The sequence below is a fragment of the Temnothorax americanus genome, unplaced genomic scaffold, assembly GCF_048541705.1.
Source record: "Temnothorax americanus isolate GAGA-0224 unplaced genomic scaffold, ASM4854170v1 Scaffold31, whole genome shotgun sequence".
NCBI lineage: Eukaryota > Metazoa > Arthropoda > Insecta > Hymenoptera > Formicidae > Temnothorax > Temnothorax americanus.
Genome location: NW_027509453.1, coordinates 1,217,648 through 1,238,684, shown reverse-complemented (window position 1 = coordinate 1,238,684; position 21,037 = coordinate 1,217,648). Strand labels below are relative to the sequence as shown.

At 41.0% G+C, this 21,037-nt stretch overlaps 1 protein-coding gene across 3 annotated transcripts in view; it reads right to left on the bottom strand.

The window, feature by feature from the left end:
• Positions 1 to 165: 165 nt before the first annotated feature.
• The window catches only part of LOC143900893 (PTB domain-containing engulfment adapter protein 1), a 30,467-nt gene continuing 9,595 nt past the window's right edge, over positions 166 to 21,037 (bottom strand). Inside the window, exons 1-9 of one of the 3 annotated variants that reach the window (XM_077412668.1) lie at positions 19,866 to 20,062; positions 5,982 to 6,100; positions 5,794 to 5,861; positions 2,877 to 3,059; positions 2,435 to 2,761; positions 2,124 to 2,335; positions 1,832 to 2,046; positions 1,530 to 1,756; positions 166 to 1,457 (exon numbers count right to left, since the gene is read on the bottom strand). In XM_077412668.1, coding sequence (XP_077268794.1) covers positions 1,383 to 1,457; positions 1,530 to 1,756; positions 1,832 to 2,046; positions 2,124 to 2,335; positions 2,435 to 2,761; positions 2,877 to 3,059; positions 5,794 to 5,861; positions 5,982 to 6,054 — 1,380 coding nt within the window. In that variant the 5' untranslated portion in view covers positions 6,055 to 6,100; positions 19,866 to 20,062 and the 3' untranslated portion in view covers positions 166 to 1,382. Of the gene's footprint in view, positions 1,458 to 1,529; positions 1,757 to 1,831; positions 2,047 to 2,123; positions 2,336 to 2,434; positions 2,762 to 2,876; positions 3,060 to 5,793; positions 5,862 to 5,981; positions 6,101 to 8,424; positions 8,454 to 19,865; positions 20,063 to 21,037 lie in introns of those variants that run through there. The other 2 variants (XM_077412671.1, XM_077412670.1) reach the window with 2 other exon arrangements.

Below are 21,037 nucleotides of genomic sequence, written 5' to 3'. Positions count from 1 at the left end.
TTTTTAAAAGTTGGAACTGTGACATTTTGGAACTGTGTTATTTTGTTTATGACATTTTAGTCGTGAAAGCGTCGAGGATAATGTTATGACAAGACGGGTGCACAACTTCAGATTATTTCGAGATTAATATACAGAGTATAAGGAAGATGTATAGGATGTTCAATATTTGTTGTAATAATCATATGCTATATTCTTAACTATTATATCTTAAACAATATAGCAACAATAATATTTCATATGTACATAATTACTAATCCTCTCTATAGCGATAAACGTCAACTCGTTTAACGCCTTACGTTTGGTCGGGTCGCGATACGTAGACATTACCGTAAACTTTACAGCCGAAAGTTTTCATGCGCTCCTACAATAAACTTTTTTTTCCTATCACTTACGTTCACGCGTTAAAAGCAAGGTGAAGGTATGTACGACAGACCAAAGAAAAAGGATATGCTGAGTGTATGAGTTCAATCGACAGACTATGAAAGCTATGCGTTCGTATTATTAGTGTGATTTCTAAACGCTACTACGTTAGTGCTCCGTTTTTTTTGTTTTTTTTTTTTCATCTACTAGCTCACTTTTCGACAGACGATTGAACAACAATGTGACGAGTTTAAATCAAACTAGGCCGAGTGTAAAATGTATATTATCAATTGTAGCTTTTCTTAATTGTAGCTTTAGAATGTAAGAGATTGCTCGGCCGTCACCAATTCTTCAATTCAATGGCTACAAAATTATAATATATTCATTAGTTCTTTTTCAATATCTCGTTAAAAAATATGAAATACGCAAGCATACCATCGTCGATATGAGATTCGCGATAAGAAAAATTATATATATACATATACATATATATATCAAATTCTCGTCGATGAGATTCGCGACAAGAAAAAATTGTGTATGTATGTATATATACATACATACATACATAAAATTAGTTATATATATAGACAGATATATGTATATAACAAATTTTCGTCTATATAATTATGTTGTCTCGATTAGAATAATGTCTCATTCCACTCTAACGGTCGACTTGAGATCTCCTCTCACTGACTGATCATTAACAACGATAACGCATTTTCAGTGCGTCATTCAGATTGGACCCCAGTTCTAAAGCGACGAATAGAATAGCGTAGATTACTAGCGAGTGTAGAAGGATACACGCTTATAGAATTATTTCACATAAATGTGTACCATAAATATCGAACATGATCATAAATATACGAGTAGAGTAATAGTAATAATTGACTAATTTTGGTTTTACACGGACATAATCCCTAATTGCTTTATCCGTATTAATTGGTATTTCGTACTCTGCATCTTAAGAGCACTTAATAAAGTTCTCGTTCGAACGCTCGTAACTTCCGATCTGATTGGCGATTTTAATTCCGCAGTGGGTCCAAGCTCTCCAAAGAAAAGTCATCCGTTCCGATGCACAGCCCTCTACTAAAACCATCCTAAAAATTTTTCGCTATGTTACAACTTGTCTACAACAGAAGCAATTGGAGAATGAAAATTGCATGTTTTACCTTCATCTCCAGCAGCTTCTTGTCTAGCAGACCGATAGCGTTTTCCAGTTCTTGCTGGCTAGGATTAGATGTCATGGTCGAAGCTCCGAATTCTCCCATTTCAAACGGATCCTTAAATTCATTCTTCATGTTTAAAGCCGGCGTAGGATTAAAAGGAATGCTACCAAACAGATCTTCCTTGATTCCATTTTGACGTCTCGAGTCTTTCGTCTTTGGTGGTGGTGCCACTGGATAGAGATCACAATATTCTCAGAGATGATATATGTGTAATAAAAGTTAATATCCATAAATTGTATACTTACGCAGGGGCGGAGGACTGGTTGTGCCGTTAGATTGCGAGAAGAAGATCGATCCTGAAGATATCTGACCGTTAAGGAGCGGATTGTTATTTGACTGATGATTGGCAAGACCGTTGGTTGCGGTCTCGTAAGCTCTTGGATTGAAATCTTCCTCAAACTCGTCCATCAACAGTCCTTCCAATTTAGTGCCGACCGACGGCATTGGCGCTGGCTCATTTCTATGAAAAAATAAGAAATAATATGAAATCAAGAAAGCTGAGATTAGTGAAATTTACAATCATCACATTGATCATACCCCATGAAATCATCGTCAAAACTCTTCTCGAAACTTCTCGGTGGAACTGGTGGCGGTTGCTGTGGTCCATTAGATGTATTTCCGTTGCTGTCGCTCATGTTCAGCAATGGCTGGCTAATCGTACCATTGACTTGCGGTGAATCCGTAGGAGCTCCAGGTACGTGAAGAATATCGGGTATATTATGTTGCGATAGGTACGCCGACACATCCGTCTAAATAGAAATATAGTAAACAAGTATTGAAATAATTTTTATTTATATATTATTAAAAGTATTAGATATACTTCTCTCATATATATTTTTCAAACTAACCGAGCCTTTAATAACCGCGACGTCCTGCAATCGTTGCCGATAAACATTGTTCTCGTGTTCGAGTCGCTTTATCTTCTGCTGCAGGACCATACAACGTCGTTGTGTCTCTAAATCCTTGCCGGATGTTTCCAGGAACCTCCTGTAGGCCAAATCGAAAGCTTGGCCGATGGTCAGCGTGATTTCCTCGGCTAGTTTATCGCTAACAAAAACGAAGCATGTATGCCTCTCCGCGTCCTCTTCCTTCGCGATAAAACTGAAGAACTTCTTCTCCCCTTTGTCGTCGGCGCAGTACGAGATTCTATGTAACGGATACTGATGCATAATTCGCTGCAAGAATAACCTTCGATTAAATGACGGTCAAGTAATCGAGCCTTGGACACGTGAACGTACGGAACGCAATTATCGCGTAAAAGTCATCTTCACGTCGACGAATGGCACTAACCTTAGGCGTCGTTTTCGTTTTTGGTTCCTGTATCGCCACGCCATCGATGCTTATAGTGAGCTCGACCTTCGGGGTTTTCGTGCCTTCGCTCTTCTTGAGTTGCTGATTGAATTTCAGTTTGCAGATCGCCTCCTTAACGACCTCGATCCCTTTGGGTTGGTCCACCTCTGTGCTGCCCAAATACTAAAATATCAAATCATAGGAAGATGACGAAAAAAAGGGGAATCAGGTACATTCCGTGTATGCGCAACTTTTGTGACAAAAACAGCCAGAGGAACGACGCAGCGTGAGAAACGTTGTGACGTTTCCGAGAAAAAATGCGCATTGAAAACGCGATACGAATGCACTTCTTTATTAATCGCGGTTTTTTTTTAACGCATTCCTCCGCGGCTTGCATATTTTTGCATTATAATCGTCGTAAATCTCCGGCATGCATCTGTAAATTAGCAACGCACGACATCTCTCGTCAAGGTAATATTTCCGAGAGAAAAGTTGTTCAACTGCTTGTGGATATGGCTGTATAAATCGGTATATACACTTTTACGCAATCAAAACAGCTTACGAGTTTCGGGCATCTTAAATCATACAAAAAATTTTATTTGTCGAACGCAAAGATTCTGGCGCGCATATTGCAAAAAATAAACGATAAAAATAAAAACGTTGATCGCGATACGTAGAGAGCGAGAAAAGAAGTCGGATATACGTCGGCAAGGAGAGAAATTAATCCTAATCGTTATAGTTAATAGGAACTGCTTGCAATAATCGCATTTCGCAAACCGAACAAAAGAAACAAGACATTTCGCAATGACGTTTGAAAATAAGACGCAAATCTAACGGCAATTTACGCCGCATTCCTTCTACCCGATAAAATATTTCTGCACTTTAATCTTACACGAACAACGCGATAAACGTAACACTGACAAATTGCGCGATATCATCGCGCCACGATGACGTTTCGCTGTGTAGTTTAATGATCTCGGGATACTTTTATATTTCTGGTCAAATACGCATCTTCTTGGATGATGAAACCGTCATCTCGATTACTTATGCAAATCGATCGCGTTTTCCATTTTATTTCTGATAAATATACAAATAAATAATTAATCGCATTTCACACAAAATAAAATGAGGATTTGGTTAGAGATAATTATAATAAAAATACGATAGCCAAAAGCTAATCTTTAAATTCTTCTAGGATTACAAAAAAATTCAAATAAATTGCTATCAAAATTTTTAAAAATTGCTTTTAATTAAAAAAAAAAGTTTTATGCCTTTTTTGTCAACCTAAATGTAATGAATAATGAGATTGATTATGTGTGCAGTCGATAGGAATATGATGAGATATTTTGTGCCACGAAGAGAAACTTCTCTTGGGCGGGAATATCTTCCGAAAAAAAGCCACGGGGAGAGTTGGATTGCGGAAACTTAATCCGGTCAGAGAAAAAGGCATGTCCGGACATGCCAATTCCGCTGTTTCGTGTCTAGTGGTGACGACACGACACTCGTTTCGTTCGTGAGATAGTGAAATCTGGCCGCTCGCGCGAAGTTTCGAAGTTCAACGAACTCACGGCGCGGGCGACGCGCCTGTTGGCCTGTTGGGTCTCAGCGTCTCGACCAACAATTCATCCGCGATATATGCCGTATTCGTATTCATGGGGGAAACTTTACGTACGTGCCGGTAACAATTCGAAACGAAAGGCAGGCGGGTGCGGGTGCGCGGTTGCGATCGTTGCGCAATTTTTCCGGGTGACGCGAAATGAATAAACGCTTCGAGCCTAGGATCTTTTTTCCTATTTCTGTGCAAGTCATGGAAATAATGAGATTCTACAACCGGCTCTAGAAAGTGCAAATCGCGGGTCACTTTCGGTTTTACGTCCGCATCGTTTTTTCAACGACCGGACATAAGCCCCTCCCGTTATTAGATTCAACTTGAACATCTGTATGTATTAATATGAGACGTCTGCGTCTTTCGTTTTCAGCCTTGCACTCCTTTCTCTCATTACAGGAAATATTAATTTTTTTTGATAATTTGAATCAATTATCACAAATTATTATATAATATTTCTATGAAACCGCTTTCCAATTTTTTTTTTTTTTTTTTTTTTTTTAGAGAAATATACCTAACAATCTACTGTATTATAAAATATAAAAATTTAAAAAATTTAAAAATATTTCTTTTCTCTATAAAACATACAAGAATAAAAAATATTGAATGTTTTTGTTTTCAATCAACTGCTTCTATTCTCATTACCCTTCCGCCGCAGTTATTGCTTAATAGTAGCCAGCAATTTCTCCAGCTTTTCTCAGGCTGTGCACGATGCCTCGGCGTTCCGCCCGGCGAAATAATCAACTTAGCTTAATTACGCTCGTTAGCAGCGAAAGGTAATTAGGCGAACGCACGTCAACAAATTTCACGAACGCGTAATGGATATCCCGTTGAGTGGGTTCACGGGCTCGATAAGCTACCGGAGATGAAATTAAAAGCGGAAAAAGAGGATAGATGATACGCGTCGCGACGGCCTCGACCTTTCATTCCGTCAGTTTCGAGATACCGAGAAACGGTGCCAAGATGATACTTGTCGTCGCTTGGTTGTTGTTCATCCCGCGGTTTCACAATCGCGTACCGCGACCTTGGTTAATGTGCATACGCCAGAATATCAATAATTAAAAATACTCTCAACATCCCGTTAAAAATAAAAACGTAATCTTATAATAAATTATTTATAAAAATAAAAATTTTATTGCTTTACAAAAATCATTTATTTATCTTCTAGCACGAATTTTTCAGCACAAATTGTGACTCGCAAAAATAATCGTTACAGTTCTTTACGAAAGAAAGTTCGAGATATATAAGTAATATCTCCATATAACACAACGTTACTTACAATATCTGCGCAGTATAGAAATCGTACAATACCTTGACTAGGTAGGCGATATGTCCTTTTTGGAGCGCGTCCGGTGGGTGTATCCAGTTCCTACTCGTTCCTGCGAACAGAAGAGTCGCGATGGTTTTCAACCTTCGCCATAGCAGCGGCGAGCCATATTTGCTAATACTAATAGTCGCGATTCGCGACACACGTGCTTTGGAGAGCCAGGGTTACTCACCTCCGTTTTTACTCGGCTGATTTTTATTGTTCGCCGAATTCTGCGCCCATTTCAGTAACGTCGAGTTCCTCATGTTGTCGGCCTCTGGCTACAACCGACTCTCAGACACTCAGACCCCTCTGCAACACAAAACCGACAAACCATTGAATTGGCATACAAAAAGACTAATTCCCAATATGCAAGTAGCTCGTATATCATTTCTAAAGATATAAGATATACAAAATAAATATAGATATTAGATATACACTTATAGGTGTAAATTAAACTTTCTAGACATCGATTTTATATATATATATATATATATATATATATATAAAATTCCATTTAAAATATTATATATATAAAATATATAACTAAAAAAAAAATAGAAACTTTTTAGCTTTAATATATGACAATTAACTTCTTTTTCTGTTTCAAAATATATAATTTTATACGTATATACGTGTAATGTTCTTCCGTTGTCAGCAACAGTTCAAGCGAAAGGCTTGTAGATCGACTGCTTATGAATACAAAAGATTTAAATGAGCCGCTGGTCAAACGTCAAAAGCCAACGCCAGCTGTGTAATTTTTCCTTTCCCTCGACATTCTATGAGGTGGGACGTGAGTTTTGGATTCTATCCAGGTTGCCGCGCGTTCTCCTCTTATTTCCACGATCTCTCGCGTGCCGACCTCGCTTTTATCTGTGTCCCGAAAATTACTTTCTATCCGCGCACAAGCTCCTGCGACGCAAAAGCTAAGCTATCACGCGTGTATCATCATGGTCATCAAGAACTCGTGATCAAAGAACAGTCTTGTTATGTTGCAAAAGAGCGCAAAAACATATCAAGTTGTGTCGCTTCGACTGCAAATTTATAATATGCGATTTGCAAATACAATTTTATATAAATCAATTTTATAGTTTTGATATGAATCATTAACCTTTTAAAAACGAGTAAATATAAGCTACAGTATACTTTACATAATTTTACAATAAAATATATTTTTTATCATTACATCATTTTTTAATATAAAAATTCCAATTCTGACTAAATTTGTTTGTATAAATAGCTTATATTTCCTCTTTTTTTGCGTTCTGCGCGATAAAGCTCGTTTAAAATACCCGCCCTTAAAGAATTAATCCGTAATTCACGTTTTACATGTTAAAGTTATACATATTAAACATAAAAGACTATATTGTTATATTATTATAACCTATTACTATATATTGTAACAATTATAATAATAACTAAGCTATTATGTTAGACAATTTCGATCGCATTGCTATGAATTACAGATTACAGTTCTAGATTGACGCGACCCTGAGGGAGAATGCAATAAGAGCGTGCATGCATTCTGTCCTCTCCTTGCTCTTTCATTGGAAACGATTGCAGTAGCGAAATCTTTGTTCGACGTCTCCCGTCATTTCTCTCCCCGTCCTCCTCACCCGCGCGAGATCCAGTTCTCTTTATCATTCCTAATCCGAGAAACGCGACTGAATCTTTTGACGTAACGAAGCCTATGTATATTCATAGAAAATCAGGTCAATTACATGCGTGTAACGCACGCACACGCACACAAGCGCACAAATGACAAGTTTTATCTCACGCTCGGAGTGTCTCATCGCGATATTTTTCTCTTCTTTCACGAAAGATATATGACGATTTAAAATTAAATGAAGAATCTCGTTATGAAGTCTCTATTGTTTCTCGTAGGTGCCGCGAACACCGTGTGAACTCCACTTAAAGCACGGACGATTGTTCGCGGTGTACCAGCGGTCAGCCTTGAAGACGAAGGCTAAATCCTTTCGCGTTTCATCATCTCGCGCATATGACACCACCTCAGACTTTGAGACATTAAGCATCCAATTGGATCAAGTATGCGCAGTTAGAGATGTCGATAGAGTGCGAGGAGCACGTTGCGTTGCGGCATATTTCGTCCATCCATGCATCCCATCTCTGACCAATCCTACAGGTATCTTTACTTTTGTTCCACATAACAGAACACTGATACAAACTATTTATACTTTATCCCTAATCTTATGCGCGACAATTCTTGTAATTACTCGTGAATAAAACGTCTTTATGTTAATTTCAGTTAGCGTGGTTTAAATTTGCAGAAAATTCAGCTAATTGAGGAGGATGAAAATGTTGAAGTAAAGAACGTGGTCTAGAAAGGAACAGCGGACGCACGTCGACGTTTGTTTGAGTAAACTAATTATATGTCAACACGTGAGGGAGCTTTAAACTTATCTCAGACGACTCCAGAAATACTTACGCCTGCAAAAATATTTGAATATCTTTTTGCACGCAATCGTGAGTTTGACTGCGCGTTTGGTGTCACGGTATGCGTAGGCGTGTTTGCGCGAGATTAAACGGCTTATCTACATACACCTTCCTCTCTAACAAAAGAGGAATGCAGCCTCACGAGAACGCGTACATCCATCCGGAATTCCGATACCACCTACCTTTGCACTCGAACGTGAAGACAGTATCGGAGTAGAATTTTTCCGTTTGCGCAAATGGGAACATCCGACGTTCGCAGTTAATTCGGCAATGAGCGTAATCACAAGTGAGCGGCCAAGACTGGAATTTTTCCGCTCGATACGCGCGAGCGAGAAAGTCCAAGAGCTCGCCGAGACGTTCTTGAATATGTCTGTTAAGCTGGCGCGGTCACTCTAGCACGAATGAGACAAGAATATAGCTATTTTGTTACCGTACTATCAGTTTCTTATCTTATGCTCAATTTCGTTGCGCTAGCCATTTAAAGACAGTATAGCTATTCTAGATTAAATTTAACCGTTATAAAAAAAGTTAAAAGTAAAAGTAAGTAAAAAATTAAAAAAGGATAAATTATTCGAATTTTTACATTGTCAATTAATATTTCAAAATACGTTACAAAGAATTTCAATAATTTATGAGTTTATAAATGTAATTATAAATTTAAAATTATCAGATCAATATTTATTGATATTTGAATCAAAATAATACAAGAAACAAAAAGCATAAGATAAAAAACATGTTATTGAATTGACAGAACGAAAGCCACAAAAACTTCTACAGTGTCTGCGAATATTAATGTGCTGCAGGAATATTGCAATGAATAAATAACGAGTGTTTTATCGAGATACGTAATCTCGCAAATCTCAGACCGAGCATCAACGAATGATAGTGCCGGCCATAAGGTATATCGATGTCGCACCGACAACATGCATTCGAGAATTAAATTTTCAAATCGTCGACGGGTATCGTTCGTCTTGGGGGAGACATCTCCGAAAAGATCGACGTCGCGTGTCGTCGCGGTCAATTCAGGAATGGAGGCAATCGCTTTTGTGCGCTCGAAGTGGACGGTGTCCCGCGGCCATGCCATTTGAGAGGCGTTTAAGCGCTGAAAGGTGGAGGTTCGGATTTAATGCACGACTTCCTATTCCTCCCACGTCGGCGCAAAGAGGTCGAGCGCCAAAGCCGAAGCGCGTTGTGTGCCGCCGGGCCGTTGCCGCGCCGCGCCGCGCCGCACCACGCCACGCCGTGCGAACGGATCACGGCGCGGATCTGTGCCGCTCTCTTTCTCCGTCGTGCGATACATCAAACTGTCCGCCCCAGTTCCTCCTTTCTTTGCGTGTTTTCGCAGTCGCCGGGTGCGTCGCGATTACGATTTGCGGCGGACAATGGTAGTTATGAAACAATTAAATTAGCATTTTTTCGCCGATTATAAATCCGACGAGTAAAAGTAGTAATCGCGAGTCCTCTTGACGATTAAAAATACGTGCATAATAACAGCTATGTACGTTTTCTTACAAAATTATATGGTGTACAGTGAAAAGAAAAAAATTAGCAATATCTAGCAAAACATAAACGGGTATATACATTATTAAATCAATTAAGGTAGTTGTATCACAAAACCCATTTTCATAGGAATCTTTAAAATTTGAACAGCATATTAATGTAAACACGCTCTACACACACGTGCAAGTAGAAAAAGCTTGACTATACCAAAGTTGAAATAATGGAAATCAAACTTAGCACTTTTTACATGTATCGTGTAGGACAAAGGGTGCGTTCCTTTTGGGCGCTCACGCGCTGTAAGCATCGCTCTATCTTCGTTTGATCGGATGTGCAACGAAGATAGAATGATGCTTGCAGCAGCTTACGGCGCGTGAGCGCCCAAAAGGAACGCAGCCGAAAACGGCTTCCTATATCACGTTTGTAATTGTAGCGATCAAACTACTCATATAGGATTTTAATGAAAAACAAATAGATGACAAAAGAGACTTGTAAAAATATTCTTACAAAAGTACAAGACCCTTATCTATTTATAGTTTTGAAGCAATTGTTACACAAAGTACACAATTTCTCATAGCGGTGGACGCATACGACAGCTAACCTGTAAAGATCTTGCAACACTGCGCATATGAAGATTAGATATATGTATATGTAGTTCAGACATTGCCGCTAAAGCTTTAAGTCTTTTTTCTTTAATACTTTTTTTTCATTAATCTTCCTTTGTAACGTTCAACAGATATTTTCGCTTCTATTTCTTCTATTTATTCAAAATAACCTCGATAGCATACTAACGCGAGCGTCGCGAGTTAATCTCGATGGTATACTGACATTACTGACGCGAATGAAAACAGTAAAAACAGTACAAGCTCAGTCAAAAGTTTTACACAGATAAGTAGAGTTTTCCGTACATTATCGTATTGCAGTGTGTTGACTAACACTGTCGCGATACAACTACCTTAATATATATGCGTTCACAAAGAAATATTAGACAATATCAAAATATTTAAGATAATGAATAGTAATATGCCAAAGTGACAGAAAAATATTTCATATCGCATGTAAAAAGTAATTCATGCACTTCGTGCATTTACAATGGGATGAAAAACAAAATCTATATTTATAATGATTATAGAAACGTTAACCAATGTATACTTATTATATACATTATATGCTAATAATAAAATAGATAAGTGCGCACGTGTGCAGTTACACGTATCTGTCCTTTTCTAATAAATACTTCCGATATATATATGTGAGCGACCATTCCTTTCTCTAGATTCCCCGCTTTTTTCCTCTACGTATTTCTTTTTTTCATCAGCGTTACACGTCGGATTACTCCTCTAATTGGCATGATCGCCGAGTTCCTTGCGTCGCAAGCGTTTTCAAGTTCCCCTGTGGGAACCGTGAAAGTTGCTTGGCTATCATTTGCGGAGCTTCTATAACGCGAAGATGTACCGTTAAGATTTAGCTCGCATCAGCAGGAAAAGTTGCCTTACAATTTATTACGCGAAAGCGAACTTGGCTGCGTTTATGCATAAGCCCCGGCGTTGTGTGACGCGCGTGTTACCCTCGTGCGCGTTGCGTATACTAACGTCCGATGGGGCCCGATTCTAGAGAGGCCATCGAAGAAAGTAGAACCCCTCACGCCGCCACGCCGTCATGCACGACCGCGCATGCCGCATAGGCGCGATAGCAACTTCTCGCGAAGGCAAGATCGCACACGAGAGGCATGTCTCGCGGGTGCCTACATCCGCCGCGTATAGATTATCCGTGACGTTTCGCGATAAGAAGGATGGAAAGTATCGGGTTTTTGTGCCGAGAGCCGAGGTACCGGCGCGCCATAATTAGGCAATAATCGAGAACGAGCGTTCAGTCGTGTTTCCTCGATACGTAATTATCTATTAATAGCGACGAGCACGTTACTCGTGCATATAGACGAATAATATTTTTTTTTATCTATTCGCCGATCTCGCCGATCGAACGTGAATGAGAGAAGTATTTATAGGATTAAAGAATATATATATATATATATATATATATATATATATATATGTGTATAATCCGTTTCCATCGAACGCTCGTTTCACCCGGAAGCGTTCAACGTCCAATTATTTGCCGCGGCGAGAAGGGCCAACAAAAGGTATCGCTATACAACCACGTGTCACGTGCGTTTTACTACGTTTCATATGCTTGACACGTACAACGAGGCAAATAGATAGCGGTCCTTTCACGAACGTAGGGAGCGACGTTCGCATGGGCGCATCGAGAGCATATCGAAATTCTTCGCGTCGAGAACGCTGAAGAACGCGAGACGATCGTGTCTTGACGTATACGAATGAAAGGATCCTCTATTCGACGCCACTCGCCGGAAACACAAAGAAAAATCGTGGCCACACAAAAGGCCCTGCGCTCGAGGGAAATGTCTTCACACGAACGGCACTCTTGAGCAACCGGCATATTACGACAGCGTGATCCTATAATTGTGATTCAAATATGTACATCGGGATTATTTTATTAATGTATTCTTGGTAAAGACGTCATATTTAAAATAAAAAAATTGCGAGAGACGATAATCTAATTAAATATTATCTACGATAAAAAAGCGGAAACTATTTGCCATTTCGCTTGTAGTTATCATTTTACTTCGAACATTTCATGTCTAACGTTATATATCTATATAAGTCATGTGCCGTTTACGGATCGCATATCGTTCGTTAGAATGAACAAGCGACGTCAAGGTTAATTAGTCATCGTACAGCTTTTGAATTGACACGTATAGTAAACGCTCATTTTACTGTTTAATCGCTGCTTTTAATGTCTTTAAAATTTATGCAAAATTTGAGAATAATGACTTGATAATGTGCTTGCGAAATTTAACCGACACGCGCGATTATTAAAGCAGAAGCGTGATGTATATGCGATGCATCAATAGACGCTACCCGCGCTACCTCGCGCGCTACCCATTATACAGGCGATAATAATAAACATCTCGAGACAATCTCTATTAGGCGCTCGATCGAGAAGATGCGCCGCAAAAACCGTATGCTAATAAACACGCGTGCGTTGTTGGACGTTGGACGTTGCGTACGAAGCTGCACGTGATGTTACGAGACGAGACACGCTGAATTCAAGGATAGCGATATAGGTATGCGTTAATGACGCTATTACTTAAAGCGTGAAAAATAGCCGAGTGATAAACGATGCGAAAATTGAATGCATTATTAAGTCACAGGAATACAAAAATAATTCACACAAAATGTTTTTAAGGTAGTCGTCTCGTCAGGGCATGTATTAGATAAAGTTTTCGATTTTGGATTTTATATCAAATTATATGATCAGCTTTGCAGTCGATTTTTTCTGTGGCTCCTTACCGACTATTTACTCTAGAAAATCGATCTCGAAAATCACAAATTTTGCATTACTTCATACAGACGGCCAGAAAAAGAAGGCTCTATCACGGTTTCAATCACATATTTTCGCATTTTTCGATTAGATGAAGTGAGAAAAAACATTGCTTTTTGTACATTAGATTTCGAAGAATCCGATGCAACCATAAAATATATAGTTTACCGGAGATTTCGCTGCTAATTTTTTAGTTTATTTTAGTGAAAATGCGGTAATCGAGCAGACATTTTTTGGTCGAGGTAAGGTTGGGAAGACTTGGCAAGCCGCTGGCTAATCACTGTAGTTGCAGGTTATGAGGTTCGTCTTTCTTAGCCGAATTGGATAGTAATTGACACCCCTGTCATGCGTTTTGAAACCCTTTCTCAATAATTGTCAAAATTCAATCGAAAAGGAGATGTAACCTCACTTGTAACCTTTCTCGACGACTCGCATGATCAGCTGATCAAAACGAAGTCAAATGAGAAAAATCACATAATTTGGAAAAAGTAACATACTTTGGCACGTATGAAATTTTACACCATAATTCATAAAATTATTTTTCCCTTAGCAAAAATTGCCTGAAATATATTTCTGAACGTGAAAACCTACAAAACAGTCACATGACTAGCACGTAGCGAGACGCCTACCTTAATTCATGACATCGAACTTCACTCTTCCAATGAATAATTAACAAACAAAGGAATACAAAATCTAGCAGATGGCTCAAGGAAGAGAGGGAAACGTCATTTCTCAAGGAATACTAGAAAAAAAAGGAAAGAGGGAAAAGAGAAAACAAAAAGTTGAGAACCTTCATTTATGATTCAAACGTCAAAGCTGTTATTACGGCTCATTTTCTTAATCGGGCTGTTATCCTCGATTCCTCGGACAAACGTAAGGTTACACGTGCTTCCGGGAATGCAACAATATTAAATTACCGAGTGCAATTCTAGTTTATTGGTACTCGACATAGATAATTAAAGAAACACGATACGCCCGGCTTAGGAGAGAAATGTGATTTAATTAGCGAAACTCTCGTCTGATATATGTCTGAGTTTCAAGTTTAGTTTAAATAATTTCAAAGATTACGCGGATTCGTATCTAAATAACTTATAATTAGAGAATCAATGCAACGAAGAGGCAGTAAACGTGTCTATTACTGTTGAGCTACCATGCCGCATTCCGCCAAACGCTTTTGACATCATTTAAATCGCCGGCCCATTTGCAGATCATTAACATGTATAGCTATCGCGAACAATTCGCGTCGTGAATAATGAATAATCATGCACGTTGCGTACGTGCCAAATATCAACAACTTTCACTGCCAATTTCGACCGTCAACAAAATCTTTCGTCAAGTTTTTACACGTCCTCCTAATTATTACAATTATATCGTAGAACTGATGTTATTATTAGAATGTTATATTTTTATATCACAATGCAGTCTTTGAAATCCCTCCTATAAGAAAATAAAACAGTAAAGATCCCAACTACTGTTAAGAACAGGCATATGTTCGGCATTTATCCAACGACTGCAGACTGTGGATCAAGTTCAAGTGGGTTCTCCCTTTCCCGCACAAAACTTAATGACGAACGTAAATGTCACTCATATAATTGCTCCATCGGGCGATTACCGTTGCATCGCGTATTGTCGTGTCCGCGTCGAGTTCCGCGCGCGGAAAAGCGCGAGGACAGATGCACGCGCAACGAGCAACGCGCCCGCCGCCCGCGCCGCGTGTCGGCGAGAGAAACGCTTTCGCGGAATTTGTAATTGCCCGACGACACTGGCACCATTAGACGGCTGTTAAACACATGGGCGCGGTATCGCCCAGCGTGCATCTAACCCCGGCGTATATACGGCTGATACAACGTTGAAGCGGCGCGGGTTGCATAACGTTTCAAGGTGAAACTCCCCCACCGTCAACGAGACAATCGCGTCTCCACTACCGTTGCAGTTGCAGCTGCTGACCACCCGTCGGCGGTGCCGGTGGTCAATTAGTATCGCTGTTAATTCAATCTCTGCCTCGCCTATGGTAGATCCGGTCGACCGACGGATCGATGGGGCGCCCATCCGAAGCGCTGTACCGAGCGCATCAAAAGTCGCGTCGCGTCGCGTTTCTCTCCCGTCTATGGCGAAATCGGCATTGGTTTTGCTTTAGCGAGACGCTATTTTGTACAGATGTCAACTTTTCGACTTTTAATATCATGTCACACACACATACTATATATTATATCATGTGTATATTAATTATATTATTATATACATTATATCATATATTGCATATTTTACCTATTTCAGTCAAAGAGAGAGAGAGAGAGAGAGAACTTCATTAAAATATAAATTAAATAAAAAAAATTATTGTATTAAATATATTAAAGTCTAAAGTAACAGATAATGTGATATAGCGGGGGTGTACATACATTCCCATTTGATACATAAGAAAAAATGATTGATTGCTGCAATAAAGTTCAATTTCTTAGAGCAACGAACGCGAATATCGAGAGAGAGTCGTTCTAGAGATTATTATTGGACACATCCTTTCATGGAGGACTTTCGTTCGAAAAATAAAAGCAAATCCCCCGAGCGTGATCAGCGGCGAGCGGAACGCAAAAAGATCCGTTCGATAGCGCGGGCTCGGCGCGCGCGAGTGAAAATTCGATTTACATAAAAAGGATGACGTGGAAAAGCGCATTAAGTTCGCGCGGGTTTCTTCGCGAGTCCATTAGCCGAGGATCTATGGTCCATACTAATCGGCGCGGAATGACTGTGACGTTTAACGAGGTAAACTCTATTTTTCCGGCGGATGCGGTCAATTAGAAAATGGCCGGTCGCACTTTCTCCCGGGTTCTTGTGACGCCTTCGGCGTTGTTTAGATAAAAAAATCTTGTGGGTCGTGACCCACATGGTCAACCATCGCGAAAGCTTTAACCCTTCCGCTCGTCGCAAGAAATTTTCGCTTGAGATATAATGCACTTCCACTTATTCCGTGCTACTTTTGTCGAATATTCACTTCTCGTGAGTTTAATTGCTACTATTGCTAGAAGATTGAGAAACATTGCCACTTCATAACAGTTTCATATATATATCTCTTTATCTAATGCTTATATCTTACGTTCGACCTAATTTTATTCGGCTCATTAATGTTATTCGATATACCTGGTGTTCATTAAGATTCTCAGCATTTCGATACGCAACAATGTTCTCTTGTTCTTTTCGCTCTACATCTGCCTTTAAATATAATATGCGCGTGTTATCCCACAGCGCTTACGTCGGTAATACATTGTGGGTACAATGCCCAGGTAACAAGCGAAAAGAAACCAGCGTCTAATATTCCCATACCAAACGTAAAATGTTCTATTGTATATTGTATACATTACGTGCACAGGATACACCGACGGAAAATTTTCCGTTTCCGGACAATGATGAATCGCGTCTGACGAGTGAGAGAAGATCGTACGTATATATAAATCGATCGTAACGTCGTTGATAACGGAAACAAGATTTATGAGAAGATTATTTAAAGGAAACGCTGCTGTGCATTGCTCTTTTTATGTGTATCTGAGTGCGTGCCGCTTTAATGTAAATCTTGATTCTCATGACACAATGCACCTATAATACAATGTGCTAATTGATGAATATGATTTGAAATTGTCACACGCAGGCTATGCACTTTAATTTAAATGGATTCAATCCCCTGAAATGTATAATTGCGCAATATAAAGTAAATTGTAAAACCGATATAATGTTGCATAGAAATTAGTATAATTACCTAGCATGTGTCTCCTACTATAAATATGTAAAATGTGGCTGTATCTTCAAAAATATTACTTCGTTTCAGGAAAGATAAACATTTCTCGGAGATAAACGCGAAATGTCTCTCGATAACGCACGTATCTTTAAGATAAAAACTGTGGAAAACTTTTACCTAGATTTACAAAATTTCCTCTTGTTAGGAAATGTTGTCAGATTCCATTCGTCTTTTATCACGAGTATGTCGTCGGCACTTACACAAACGTACGCAAATAGCATTAGAGATAGTTTCGACTTTGACGAAGGCACGGTCGGAGCAAGTTGTCAGATTTCAGGATCTTCGTATCCTCGAGTGCATTTTCAACTTCGGTCGTTCGACACGCGTTCGATATTTTTCTTCGATGTTTTCCTAACCTAAGATCATCTCGAGGAGATAAAGCACGATTGAATTTTTGAAAAAAAGTCACGTCGCGCTCGATTTCAAGTCTCTCGACGGTACGTGCAGATTTCTCGAGCGCTTCACATTTGTATCGATTGTCGTTGACTTTTGACACGAGTTTGCCGTATCGGAGACTTTCGGTTGCTGATAACCCGCGAATCTTTCAAGGAAATAACGGCGCCTAGCGCTTAATATTTTTTGAGCCTACCCGTCGAAAAAAAGCGGCGAATCGATAGCCTTTGCTCGAGACGGGATCTTTGTTGCGTCATTGCGTCAAAGCCGACATTCGCTGCTGTTCCGAAAAGTCAAAATAACACGATAAGATCGCGCAGTGATTTAGCTGCAAGCGTGCCGCATTCCTCAGCAATCTTGCGCGAACAATTAAAAAAAAGGACTCACTCGCGAGTTGCATCGTCGTTTTTTTTTGCAAACGTGTGCAAATTATGCATCGCTGCAATTTACGTTACAAATTACGATGTACTCTTTAAATAAAATGCAGAAATGCACACGCGTGGTAAATGACGGACTTTAAAACGGTTGATAAAATTCGTTCGAAATTTGAAAGCGAGAAGATTTTATATATAAAAGCCTGAATTCAGGCATTGTTATTCATCATCCTGAAGATAAGATTTCCTCCGGTGTGTGTATTATCGTCTGTAGAATGTATTTTTCGATTCAAAGAATGTATTCCAGTTGGAAGCAAGGGACTGATCGCCCGTGACTTTTGAGACACGATGTAGCGAATGGCACGGCCTTTGGTGCCCCCGGCCCCGGAGGGCAACCGGCGGACGAGACGGCCTTGTAAAAACTGATACTGTTACTTCCGAGATGCTCGGTCGGGCGACTCTCCCAGTAGCTACGTCTAATTGCATTCGCGAGGAAACGGGGTGAGAAACGAGTCATTATCTTTTAACTGGAGGAGCGTGCTGTTTAACGTCGCGGACGGCTAATTGTCGCTGGATTTATTGTCGACAGCGCGCCGTTATCAGCATTGGGCGGCTACGCGTGCGTATAATTATGATAAATATATTGCCACTCAAGTCGGTCCATTTAAAGTGAATGAAATTAATGGTGCAAGTAGCGCGCGGGTGGGACGCGCGTCAAAGTCTGCATCAATCTCTAGCGTCACAATAAAATAAATATAAATAAATTCGTAATACGTATTATCTAAATATACCTAGAATTAAATAATACCTAAATATCTTAGTATACGTATAAATAAAATATGAAAAATTTCATAGATCCTTCCCCTCGAAATACAACCACCTGTTGACCGGATGCTTATAATAAATCTAATTTAAATCTCTAACTACAGTTTACGAGTAACGTAAATAGATGGACACAATGAAAACGCAATGATCGCAAACATAAATATCTCGTGCCGTTGTGTGATTACAGAAAGAGTCCCGATTTCTCCGTGTCTGACTGTGCAGGTCTGCCATTGTTTAGCCGCTAATAGAGACCCCGACTTCTATATAGAGCGATAGTTTCTATACGCGGAACTGCCGTTTAATGCCCATCACGGAGAAGAGCTCCGAGGAGCGAGCGAGGAGGGTATAAGACCTTTAATGGCGCGGCGAAGAAACTCGCGACGACCGGCCGAGAGACGAAGATCGATCCCGGTCTCGAGGCAGCGGCTCTCGACCGTGTTGCACGACGTAAGAGAGTATAATCGACGAAACGGCGAGACGCCCCGTGAAGGAAAAGTGGAGCGCCCGCCCGTAATTTGCGGATTTCACTGAAAAGCCAGCCGCGCCGAGCGAAGTCCGTCTCTCGTTACGATTTCGTTCCTCGCGGATCCCTCGCCGCCTCACGGTTCGCACACGATCGCTCGTGCGATCGGTCTCGCGCGCGAACGTAAGAAAGTGATTCTATTCGCGTCCGATCGCGGCGGCGCGCGCGCGTTTTCACTCGCGCGAACAACGGAGTAACCTATTTTATATATATCTACGTTCTCCAGGTCCGGCCGAGGTTTTCCGAGAGCGATTTCGCGAGAGCGAACGGACAATTAGCCGTTAATTATAAAATCTCTTACCGTGAGATTAGGTCGCTATTATAGTTTGGCGTTACGGACGAAGGGACCTACCGTGTCTCGCACGTTCGCGCAATTCGTGTCGATGACTTTTGACTTTCGAATCGGCACACGATGGAAGCTACGCCTCCGTAATTAAATCTAATCAAGAGGATTTCGCACGTGCGAATGACGTCCGTCCGACTATCTCGCGCTGTAGCGCGAACAAGCCGGATGTCGATAACTCCGACGTAACCCACGGCGTCGGTGGAACAATAATCTTTTAACATCGGTTTCACGGCTCTGCATACAATGACAAATTTTTCGCAGCCATTCATATTACATAAAATAATGATCTCGCATATATATATACATGTACAAAGAATAATGTAACTATTGTTATTCATATCATGAATAATCGGTTTTACGAAAGCTAATTGGAAATAAATTACTATATCATTTACATCGAAGACATTCGCGGTACTAAATGTCGCTTGTTAATCAAGTATTATTAGGCCGAGTCGCCGTTTGCAAAAGTCGCTCACCTGTTGCTCTTGCTCGTGCGAACGACTCACTGACATTCAACGAGGTCGCGCGGGACACATTCCCAAACCTCGCGCAGGAAATCGAGCTGGGAAACAACAGCGGAGAGACGACTCGGAGTCGGAGATGCCACGGAACAATACAACCCGACTGACGCGACGGCTCGCGACGGACTGGAATCATGGAGTGAGCGCACGTCGCCGGGCGAACGCGGAGGAGAGCACAGGAGAGCGCGACAAGAGGTGCCGAGCACGGACGAACGCGAACGAACGCGGCCGATCGTCGAGCACAGCTGGTCGTGGGAGTCGAATCGCCCGCGCGCCGCTAGATAGATTATTCGGTGAAACGGAGGCTGATATTGGGTGGTGGTACCAGCCACGGTCGGGCTACGGCCCGTCCTCGTCATCCACCTTTTCCCCGCGATCCGTTCGTTATCTCCTCGCATGGAAAAGAAGAAGAATTTCAAACAAGCGGGAGATTGAGCGATTACTCGCGAGGGGGGAACGCTCCGTGCTCCTTCTACTCCGGTAATGAAATTTCCATCTCTGATGAGAGATGAGAGATGATGGAGGAAACGGTACGACGCGAGATAGGAGAAGAGAGAGAGAGAGAGAAAGAGCGGATCGCGTAGAAATTCGTATCTCCGGGATAAGCGAGAACAAGAAAGAGAGAGATCGCGAAGGACTGGTCGGTCGAGAGCTGTCGCGCCGGGTCTCTTCGCAGAATGGAGTAGCGAGCGCGATCGTTGATGGTAGATGATCCGATAGAATGAGAAGGGATATAGGAGAGGATGGCGGTACCAGCCACGGCCGGGGCGGCCGCCGCGCCGAGAGCCTGTCCGTCCTCCATCGCGGGCTACAGCAGGTTGTTACAGAGAGAAGGAAGAGGAGGAGGCGAGGGGCAGAGAGCGAAGAAAGACAGAGACAGAGTGAGAAAGACTTAAGACGCGTGTTCTTACGAGATCCATCTCCGTCCCTTCGCGCTAAATAGATAAGAGGATAACCGGCGCCGCGCGGCGTGATCGTCTCGGAACAATTGGCCGACGATAGTTACACTCCATTTTCTATTCATAGCTCGTCGGTGCGAATTGTTACGCGAGGCCGTGCGCGGACTGAAACCTTTAGCACGTAATCTCGACGAATTCAATTCCCGGCCGCGCTATACGCGGGAGAAT